The sequence below is a fragment of the Haplochromis burtoni genome, unplaced genomic scaffold, assembly GCF_018398535.1.
Source record: "Haplochromis burtoni strain Fernald_Lab_line unplaced genomic scaffold, NCSU_Asbu1 Contig_750, whole genome shotgun sequence".
NCBI lineage: Eukaryota > Metazoa > Chordata > Actinopteri > Cichliformes > Cichlidae > Haplochromis > Haplochromis burtoni.
In genome coordinates, this window is record NW_024583111.1 from 49972 (window position 1) to 61341 (window position 11370).

An 11370-nucleotide genomic window follows, 5' to 3' on the forward strand; every position below is an offset into this window, starting at 1 on the left:
CACTTCAGAGGTTAGATAGCGCCTCCTCACAGTTCGCACCGAGGTCTCCCGCTGAATAAAACCGGTGATGTTAAAAAACACACAGTAGTGGTCAGAGACAGCCAAGTCAACAACACAGGATGATCAGTTTGACATGGGAGACCCTACCAGGGGGCAGAAGTCCCCAGACACACAAACCCCGCCACCATGATAAGGGTATTTCAGACAAACATGTAAGAGAATAGGGGGCAGCACGGTGGCACGGTGGTTAGCACTGTTGCCGCACAGCAAGAAGGTCCTGAGTTCAATTCCACCATCAGGCCGGGGTCTTTCTGTGAGGAGTTTGCATGTTCTCCCCGTGTTTGCGTGGGTTCTCTCCGGGTACTCCGGCTTCCTCCCACTGTCCAAAGACATGCACTTAGTGGGGATAGGTTAATTGGTTAATCCAAATTGCGGACGCGAATGGATGGATGGATGTAAGAGAATAGTGTATTTATTGGATATGTTCCAAGGTGTCTGAGTCCTATTCCCTACGTATTGGCAATTAAAAAACAACAACAAATCATTTACGCTGCCCAGTGTGCAATAAATACCTTAAAGGCAATAAGTAGGGAAGAAAATAATTTTTCCTATTGACTTGTTTGAATATTGCACAAAATAGGCCTACTGCTTGTCACGGTCACGTCACTGTAGGGCATAATAAGACATACCTTAAAAAAATAATGGGATGTAGTCTTGCTTCTGGCAATAACCATGCCAATTGATTAACTTGTCAACAAGCAACGAAGTTTTCAAAACTTTAATTAGTTGTAGACTCTCCTGACTGAGTGCTCCATCTATCAACAGTGTACAGCTATCAAGGGGAATGATCTCTTAGGAAAGATGATGACACCATATGACAACTTCAGCTTCATATAACCTTTAAAATAATGTTCCACTGTCATCTATAAGAGAACTGCAGCGGTCAGAAGAGGATATTTGTGTTTGGAAAAGGACGAAAGGTTTCTCCACTAGACTGATTTTTTGGTTTCAGTCTTTAGAGTAAATCTTACATTTATAATGACACTGATTGACTCTTAGAAGTTATTTAAATACTCGTGTTTGTTCTCAATGGCAGGTAACAGCTCACTAATTTGTGCTTTCTTGCACCAACTATTGACAGTCCGGGTCATGATTGTGCATACCCTGGTCATAATCTTTCTTTGTATCAACATGTTGCTCATTGTGACCTTTGTAAAAAAGGAATGTTTTCACACATCTGCTCGCTACGTTTTATTTTTTGTCACTTTACTGTCAGACAGCTTTTTGTTACTCATGACCGATATCCTGCTTATTTTAACCAGATGTTCAGTGCAAGTTTGGTTGTGTATATTTATCTGTCTTTTTGTGCTTGTGTATTCTATTGTCACACCAGTTACTCTGACAGCAATGACTCTGGAGCGCTATGTAGCCATTTGTATGCCCCTTCGTCATGGGCAGCTGTGCTCCACACGCAGCACTATATACTGTATCCTGATTATTCATGGCCTCAGCTCTGGGCCATGCATTGTTATCATTTCCATGTTCTTTGCTACTGCTTCACTTAGCTTCTACAATCAATACACTATTTGCTCTGTTGAAATGTTTATGCTTTATAGATGGCAGGATCATGCTCGCTCAGCTGTAAGTCAGTTTTATTTCATGACTATGGGCATCACTATTGTTTTTTCATATGTTCAAATAATGAAAGTGGCCAAAGCTGCATCAGGAGAGAGTAAGAAGTCAACACAAAAAGGAGTGAGAACAGTGATCCTTCATGCTTTCCAGCTGTTTCTCTGTCTTGTTCAGCTGTGGAGTCCATTCATAGAAACAGCTGTCCTTCAGATTGACGTCAACTTGTTTAGAGATTTCAGATATTTTAACTATGTATTTTTTAGTATTGTTCCAAGGTGTTTGAGTCCTCTCATCTATGGCCTCAGGGATGAAACTTTCTTTCTTTCTTTGAAAAAGCTCATGCCTACTTCATCCTGTTCAAAAAAACATGTGATTTGACAAAGTACATCACTACTATTAATAATGGTAACATTCATATTTAATCAAAACATTCATTAATTTGGACAATATCGACAAGCATGTAATGATTAACTTCATATATTTTAACAGGTACAATTTACACTGAGGTTTTAAAAAATGTAAATAATAAGAGTTAGTTCATCTCATTTGACAGAATTTACTGTAGAATATCTACACAATATGTGGAACAATAAACAAAATAATAAGTATGTGTGGTGTTTTCCACTTATCAAGTCTAACATAAGAGGCTAAATAAGAATAAATGTCTTTTTGAACTTGTAAAAACAAATTTATTTCTCCAATGTCTTTAGGCATAGACATATTTAATCAGCAAGATCAAACACTTCATGATTATTTATCACAATATAAATAAAACTTAATGGAATTTTCCAGGATCTAATATGTTCATTATTAAAACACCTGAATCATGTCATCGCAATTTGGCATTATGTGATAGGGCACCAAATGTGGATGCACAACCGATATCATAACAATTATAAATTGTAACAAATAGACATTTTCTTTTACTACTGTTATGTAGATGTCATAAAACAATGGAACACACAATAATTTTGTTATATTATTAAAGCAAAACATATGTTATATTTCACTTATGGATTAGATAGAAGGGTGTCTGTCAAGAAGTCATTCTTAAGGAAGAAAAACAGCAAGAAAAGGCTGAAGTATGCCAAATTACATAAGAACGGGACTGAAAGTTAATAGTAACAAGCTGTAATGATTTATCCAACTTAGAAAGTTCTTGGTTCAACTCATCATTAATACACTTGGCTTCATTAAAGGTTGTATCAAACCTCAAGTAAACAAATGAAATAAATGCTTGTTGGTGAGTTTGTGTTACTTTTCCTGAAAGTAATGCAGCAAGCGAAGTTGAAAACCAGCTCAAAGAGACTCTAAAGACACCACAATGATTTTACTGTAGACACATGAACAGGTAGAAATGGAGATTGCAAGCCTGACTGCTCATTACTGCCTTTGTTACCTGTTAGCAATCAGGCTCTGGCTGCTGGGCAGTGGTGTCCATACACTCAGCTTTAATATAATTTACGTCTTGCATATTTCCAGAACTCTATATCCATAATCACATACTGTGTATGCTACTGTTTATAATATTATCTTACTTATTTTGTATTTGTTTGTATTTATTTGTATTTTTGTATTTTTCTTCTGTACCTGTACCATAAGTTCAATAAAGTCTTATCTTATCTTATCACTTGGGGTTCTTGGCTAGCTTTGCGTTAGCATGCCGTCTTGCAGATGTTTGCAAAGAGCTGAAGTTCTGTTAGCAGTATCATCAAAATCAGTATAACTTTGTTGCATGCTACAACCAAAACTGCAGACAACATTGGTTTAGTACGGAGCCCTGCAGGGGACATGGGAGAAAAAAAAATTAAGACGGACTTTTGGGAGATCTCGCAAAACAAACTCGGGATCTCGCAAAAGTTGAATTCCAACAATGGCTGCAGCTACTTAGTTGTAATATTACTCTTTCTGGGTCACAAAATACACTTTTAAGATATTTTGAGGCGTGAATGTAGTTGTGTAAACGTCAGATACCTGCTCAGTTTACAAGACATCACATATTTGCAAAAGTGCTCCGACGTTTTTGGAGATCTGACACCCACTAGCTCGAAGGTAACGGGAGGTCGAGACCTACTACAGCCGGGAGGAACACCGCTTTCCCGGCACATCGTGCCTCGACCTCCCGGTCGGCTTCGAGCTGGCGGCCTCCGAAGAATGCGGCTAAAACTTTTGCGAGATCCCGAGTTTGTTTTGCGAGATCTCGCAAAAGTCTGTCTTAATTTTTTTTTCTCCCATGTCCCTGCGGGGCTCTGTAGTTTAGGCTAATTTGTAACATAGCACTTTATTCACCTAGTCTCTCAACAGCCTACCAGGCCAAAGAAGAGAAAGAAAGTCAATATTAAATTATTATGTACATTTCGGCAAACTGTTTTTAAATATTGTATTTGGTATTTATACTATGTCAGTACATTTATATTCTGTTCTGAGAATAACCAATTCTGTTCTGATCATATTTATAATACTATATGATAGGGCTGCACGATTAATCGTTAGAAAATCGCGATCTCGATTCATACTTATGTGCGATCTCATTTCCAAATGACAACGATTTAAAAAAAAAAAAAAAAGATGACGACGATTGTACCGCATTTTGATCCGGGACGTACTCTGCATGAAAACAAGCGCTCACTCTTCCTGCTCAACAAATGACAAGGGCGGAGCCTTATACCACGTGATACAGAAGCTGTGCTGTGTGATGCTAAAATCAGGGAAAAAACAACGGAGAGCATGTCAGGGATGACAAGAAAGTGACAGGAGAAAATCCGTCCCGGTCAACCACCCAAACATCAATAACGGGAACCTTATACAGCGCTTCCCTATACACGTCGAACTTCCGCAGGCACAAAGAAATTACGGAGGCTATCACTTATCACCTGACCAAAGATATGGCTCCCATCAACACTGTGCAAAACGAGGGATTTAGGAAAATGATCATGTTATGTTTATTTATTGTTTTTATGTTCAGTCTCAACTGTTACGAAGTTGATGTGCAGTTAATAAGTGCAATAAATATTTATACTGGAAAAGAAAATCGTGAGAGAATCGTGATCTCAATTCTAAGCCAAAAAATTGTGATTCTCATTTTATGCAAAATCGTGCAGCCCTACTATATGACTACATTAGATGCTTTACTTGTTGTTCCTGGAGTATTTAAAAGTAAAATTGGAGGCAGAACCTTCAGTTTTAGGCCCCTTTTATGTGGAACCAGCTTCCAATTTGAATTCGGGGGACACACACTATCTCTACTTTTAAGATTAGGCTCAAAACCTTTCTTTTTTCTAAAGCATATATTTTGGGCCGGATCAGGTGATCCCCATCCACCCTTAGTTATGCTGCAAGAGGCATAGGCTGCTGGGGGATTCCCATGATGCATTGAGTAGTCCTTTTCAGTCACCTTTCTCATTCACCATTTGTTAATAGAAGTCTCGGCATTGAATCATTAATTACTATTAATCTCTGGCTCCCTTCCACAAAGGGAGTATTTCGTCCCACTGTCGTGATAGTTATAATAGGGGATAATAGGGTATATGATTGTTGGGTTTTTGTCTGTATGTTCTGTTGTAGGGCCTACCTTACAATATAAAGAGCCTTGATGTTGTTGTGATTAGGCACTCTATAAATAAAATTGAATTGAAATTAAATCTTTAAAAACAAGGAGGAGGACACAGTCATTTTATTTAAAAAAAATCTTTGTTACAGCAAAACATATATTGTAATCCACTGATGGATAAGAATCACTGGAACAAAATATTAGTGATTCCATCGTTTTCCTACATTTACTAACCCTAATAAATAGTCTTAAATAAAAATATATGCAAGTGGTTTATTGTTAATTTTATTTTCAAAATTAGCCTTTTGTGTTTTGTTCTTCTGTGAAAGTAAACATGTAAATCTCTCACAGCAAGAAAGCTATTACAGCAAAAAGAGTAGAAAAAGTTTTCAAAGTTGAGCTCATATTACTTTGAAATCAATAGCACTTGCACATTGTTTTCCTGTTTTCCCATATGTCTGTGTTAGTCCTCTCGTAGATAAGCCTCATGCACCTCAAGCCCATCACTATCCTCAAGGAAGGCAGCATATTCTGCCATCCTCTGGATCTCTTCTACTTTTGTCTCAGCCAGCTTCTTATCTGCCTCTGCAGAAAGTTTCTTTGCTTCTTCCACCTGCGACTGGGCCACCTGGATGTTTGTCCTCATTGAGATGGATGCCTGGTGAGCTCCTGGAAACACAGATTCATTTTGTCAGATTTCTAAGTAAAAATATAGGTGTATGCAACTATTCTCAGAACTTTATAAAGTAACAGCACATGTTTCAAATTTGATTGTAATGACTTCATTCATCCATAATTCAGGAAAATATTCTTCTCACCTGAAGTGCACGCTGCCTCAGCTGCCATTTTACACAGGCTGATGGCATTGATCCAAGCTGATTCATAACGTTTGCATTCGACTAGTCTTTCACTAGCCTGTTAAGACAGAGAGAAGTGACAAACTCAATAATTTTGTGGTGTAAAAGCTAATTTCCAAAATATAAACTCAACACAAAAGTACATTAAACATTTGTTTTAACCTCTTAAGCCCCAACGCCCGCTGATACGGGGGCAAAAGGCAGGCGATCAGGTAGGCTTGGGGCTTAAGAGGTTAAGAACAAAGAGGACAACACACACCAACCTCTGCACGCCAGCCATTGATTGCTTGCTGGAGTGAATCCTCCTCTGCTGGGGTAATTTTTCCCAGTGAGGCCAAATATTGTCTTTGAAAAGCAATGCGTGAGTGCACAGCCTGTGAGTAAACAGAGGGAACAAAAGCAGTCAGTTACAGTACACAGCAACATTTGAATTACAAACTCAGAAGAGTTTGTAGGACACTGAAAGGTATTTTGGGCTACTTGTGTAAATTCAAATCAGACATACAAGACTTTATTTTAGATTTTTTGCAAACTTTATCCATTGTCTCTCAGTTTTTGTAAATTGGTCCAAGTAAATTAAATTTCAAAGTTTATTGTCACCATATTTAATATTAGGCTGAAAACTGCTGCAGTATATTACTAAATAGATCTGTCCAGATGTTTTTGTCCTCTCATGTTTGTGTTGAATTTAAAAGAAGCTTTTTTTAATCTTTTGGGATATGAAATTTTACAAACCATGTCTTACACACTGTAAAAACCTACCTTTGAATAGTCTGCAAGGGCATCAAAGTAAGCCAAGGTGGTCTGGGAGAGGAAAGTACATGAGCTGTCTGTAATCACTGAGGCAGCTCTTCTGATCAGAGAGTCATGTGAGAGGTTTTCCACTTGCTGCAAACAAATCAGTGTTTTTTAGTCTTTTCTTTAATTTCTCCATATGTATATTATCTATAAGAAGAAGAAATTTTCCTGAAGAGTCAACATTAGTGCTAGTTGTAGGTGACTGTACTAATTCATACTTCTATGATATTTTTGGAGACTCACCCACCTGTGTAAAACGGACAGTGCAAAACCCACGGGCAACGCTTAAAGATGCTATGCTCATGTGTGAAGGCTTTATCGGTTCCCCAAACTTCTGGTTTCCAGGTATCCTGCTCTCAGAGCTGCTGTAGAAACAGTGCAGAACGTTAGGAGTAGGACCAGCAAACAAATTAATGATATTTCAGTTTGAAATGCTGTGAGTTATTGTCCTATGATCTGATTTGGAACAACTTGTGGTAAATATCAATTAGTACCAAAGATCAAAGTCCGGCTTTAACTTTGCAAAGCATTTTGTTGAATATTTATTCTTAACTTACCCGAGGAAACGAATGCAGGCTGCTCCTCTCCTCAGCACGCTCTTGCTGGTCTGCAGCACTGAAATATCTATCTGATTCCGCACAAGTCCTGTAGCGGCACGGCTCGCACACACTGAACACTGACGAACAGCTTGCATTTTGCAGATTAATTTGATCTGCTGCACTTACAGAGTCTATTTATCTAATCTGAAAAATAAGTTCCTGGCTGGAGGTTTTTCTGTTCAGTTTAAACCTTGCGCTTTTCTCACTGTTGCCTTTTCTTAGTAAAAGTCTTACTTGCTGCTAGAGAGGTTTGAGTCTGCTCTGTGAATAAAAACTATCATGTCTTGTCAGTATTTATAGTGACTCAGCACCACTCAATTACGCAAAAGGCATTGATCTGTTGACTGTCCCTGCAAATGTGCGTATTTGGTGTTATCTGCAAAACCCTGTAGATACGTGCAGGTTAGAGACCATTTGTGCTGGTTGTGGACTTTCTATCTTTTACTATCTCTATCACTGTGTAGGGTTTATATGTATGGCTAGATGTAGTTAATGGCAAAGAGTTTACCAACTTTCATTACATTTTAATTTGAAAAAAAAAAAGCAAAACAACTATTTTTACTCATACAATTTCCCACACCTGAAAAGGGGCTTTTATTTCATAATGTACAATTAGGGTTAGGGCAGAGCAGAAGATTGATAAAGCACAAGGGCCAAACTCTGTTTTTCATTTTTCATTATCATTTTTTGTAATGTTGCATAACTACAACGAAAGTCAGTAGCCACTACCTAGAACAACAAACTACTGGGAGTTGCATTGTGGGTAAAATAGGTGTTTTGAGACAGGCTTATTGAAGCTAGTAACTTCAAATGAAACCACCCCAGGTTAACACAAGAGCCAAAGATTGGAAGTAGGGCTGTTGTGCATGCTCACATTGGTGAGGAAATGAGACAGGAGAGACCAAGGATTGAGTGAAAATAATTAGGGAATTACAGGTAAAGCAAGACAAAGGTAGCAAGAAAAAAACAAAAGATGCATAAGGGAAAGTTTCCAAAATAGAAGGAAGTGACTGTAAGTTGTGTACCACATCTGGTAATGGCACACTATACTCCTTGAAGAGGTAGATTTGTCACAATTCGGGTAGACTGTGGTGCATATGTAGTGCATTTGCTGTCTGTGCCTAACGTCAGCATTTCTTCATCAACTACCACTGTGAAAATCACTATGTTGTGTGTAATTTATGGTACTGCAAATCTATCACTTTGCATACAGATTTCCATACAGACTCATAGGGAGAGGGGTTTTCACTAACTGCATGTCACTGAGTGTAAATGGCCTATACATCAGTCGAACGGTTGACAAATGGACTGAAATAGCGAAGAGAGCAATATTGAAGTTCACTAAGAATGTGAAAAGTATGCAAAAACATCAAAGATTAAAAAAAATACAGAACATAACTGAAACAGATATTTGGTTTATTTCTGCTGCACTATTTTCAGACACTTTCTCGCCTCCCCCCTTTTTGGATCAAGTTAATCTTGTATGAACAATATGACATAAGTGCAGCACTGAGTCCATTGTTTTGTACAAGTCATCTAAACTGTGTTCAAAACAAACAATGTTAAAATAGAAAGTTTCAATTACTAATGCAAATCTTAAGGTATCAAATATGCCAAGATGAATTTTGGCAGGTAGTTTTTCAAAATGATGCACAAAACATTACAAATGTTTTCTTTTCCAAAATAAACTTTTTGTGTTGGAATCCAAAAAGAGACTGAAGTTGTTTATGGTGGAGAAAGAGGTTGGGAAATGAGGAACTGCTGATGTCATAAGAGCTTCGGTTTTAATTTTTTTTTCTTTGTAAGTACTGCATTAAATAAGTTGATATGATCAGATAATAAATTGACTTCAACAGGTTTAAAACTACTTTGAGGAAAATGACTGGAGAAACTATATACTTAGGTGTTGAATCTCAGGAAAACTTTACAACATGATGAGCACATTGGGTGGTCATACAATTGGGCCAACACTGTAGCAAAATAATGCATCATTTCTTCGTCAAATCTGCATTACACACATACTTCACCTTCTCTGCGTTTCTCTCTGTGTGCCATTTAATGTTCCACTAAAACTCAACTGGCCAAAAGTCTGGCAATTGCCCTTTGTCTGATGCAATGAAAGTTATTTGCTGAGCTGGGTTCAAAAAACAGAAAGTTTGTTTTGGACAGAACTGTGGCCCAGTCCTCTGGGGTCCTCATTACTGACGCAGAACTTACGTAAACAGCTGACAAACCCCCATGAGCTGCTCTCTATAGAGTCAACTGGTTTGCCAAACAAAAGAAAACTTCGGGTTGCTCAATGGGACTCGAGAGCTTTGTGTTAATAATCAGCGAGTCTGTTAATTACTAAGCGGGGGACTTGGGACATGCCCTCTAACGGCCCTCTGGAGATTCAACACTCAATGAAGAAACACCTCTTAATAGATTTCATCACCTTTTTTTTAAAAACAATACTGTTGTTGCACCTGCAGCTCTATGCTCTGATTACCAACTTGAGTGATGTTGTGCAAGAATGTTAAACATTGTCACAAAAAGATAATGCACTATGTCAAAGATACCACAGGTTTTGTGCCAGTAGGGTGTTTGCCATTTATACAAGACCAGGACAAAAATCTAAGCAGCATATACTAGTACAGACCTGAAAATCACAGTTGGAGGATAAACAAAAATTAAATGGTGCATTGTGTTCAAAACATTCAGGCCATTCCTGCTGGAGTTCTGATATACAGAGGTCCACATATTTGTCCTCCTATCTGGCAAAAACATTACTTCTCATATGATACCAGCAATTATCATCGTTAAAACCTTACTGAACACTTAATCACATGTCTGAACATAATCCTGGACTTCATCAAGAGTCTGATGGTCTGTTTAAGTAGCTTTGAGCCATTGACAGTTTTGGACAATCCACTACAAACTAAGATAGTATGACCAGGTAGAGTAAACTTAGATTCTGGTAAAAACCCAAAGCCAAATCTTAGCTAGATGTCTAAATTCTTTACCAGTGATACTGCATTTAGAGCTGCCAGACCAAATGTGAGCAATAGTGTGCCATCTAGCCCACCAACCATTTTCCATTTTCCACTTTGTTAAAAATACTGACTGAAGGGGTTCAAACTCTAAAACATTTTATTTTATTGATAATCAAGCAAATTATTTTTAACTTGCAGCTAACTATACATTTTATCAAATGTTTTTTTAAATATAAAAAAACATCTTAAAGCATTAGATTCTTGTACTACATTTTCTTGCATTTTCTCTAACAATTATGTCCAACATATAACCAGAACTGGCCCACCAAATGTCCAATCTGTCATAGTGGATGGTTTACAAAATGTGGAAATTTTAAGAACAAAGTGGTGTGCATTTTGGACCTACATCTGCATTTTCATCAGTATCAGCATTTGTGGCTTTTCTACTGTGTTCGAGCCTTTTTCCGTGCCCTCAAAGTACAGCTTTTGGTACACATGAACCTTCATTGCATAAGAGGCTTCCAACATGGAGCCAAGTTCAGCAAACTTTTAAGCCTGTGGGATGGAAAAACACTGAGCTTAGGAAGGTAATTACTGTTCTGGTTTATGATCATTTAGGTGTTTTTTAATTCTTGGCTGTTGGTTTAAATATTTTATATATCTTGATTATGAAGGTTAACGTATACATTAAATTCTTTGACCCTACAGTCTTTTCTAGGGATGGGTACCAGTATGCACCGGATAGTAACCAGACTGAAAAGCAGCGCACATTTTGGTGCTTTATTTCGGTGCTTTTTTTTACTGAGATGTCATACACAGCAAATTCAAAAGTGTTAAATGTTTTGGTGTTAATAGTCTTCTTGCAAAAGTAGAGTTAATTTTACTCTAAGTAGAGTCACATTCTTTTAATGTAACTCTGAGGTGTAAAATGATAGTAGTTAAAATCGAGTGTTAAAAATGAG

The 11370-nt window shown here is 37.7% G+C and overlaps 2 protein-coding genes across 3 annotated transcripts in view; one reads left to right on the top strand and one right to left on the bottom strand.

Annotated features, from left to right (window-relative positions):
* Nucleotides 1-2010, top strand: part of LOC102306006 (odorant receptor 131-2-like) — an 11586-nt gene extending 9576 nt beyond the window's left edge. The window contains exon 3 of the mRNA XM_042215542.1: nucleotides 1097-2010. Within this exon, the coding sequence (XP_042071476.1) occupies nucleotides 1097-2010 (914 nt within the window). The remainder of the gene's footprint in view (nucleotides 1-1096) is intronic.
* Nucleotides 2011-5287: 3277 nt separating this feature from the next.
* On the bottom strand, nucleotides 5288-7705 carry LOC102305500 (diablo homolog, mitochondrial). Of its 2 annotated transcripts, none has more exons than XM_005952025.2 (6): nucleotides 7395-7705; nucleotides 7085-7199; nucleotides 6802-6927; nucleotides 6303-6413; nucleotides 6001-6097; nucleotides 5288-5851 (listed from the first exon to the last, which is right to left on the bottom strand). In XM_005952025.2, the coding sequence occupies exons 1-6, from the start codon at nucleotides 7529-7531 to the stop codon at nucleotides 5646-5648; spliced, it is 792 nt and encodes a 263-aa protein (XP_005952087.1). In that variant the 5' UTR covers nucleotides 7532-7705; the 3' UTR covers nucleotides 5288-5645. The 2 variants fall into 2 exon arrangements, with proteins under 2 accessions (XP_005952087.1, XP_005952086.1); XM_005952024.2 differs by having other exon boundaries at nucleotides 7085-7202; nucleotides 7395-7691.
* Between the last annotated feature and the right edge of the window lie 3665 nt (nucleotides 7706-11370).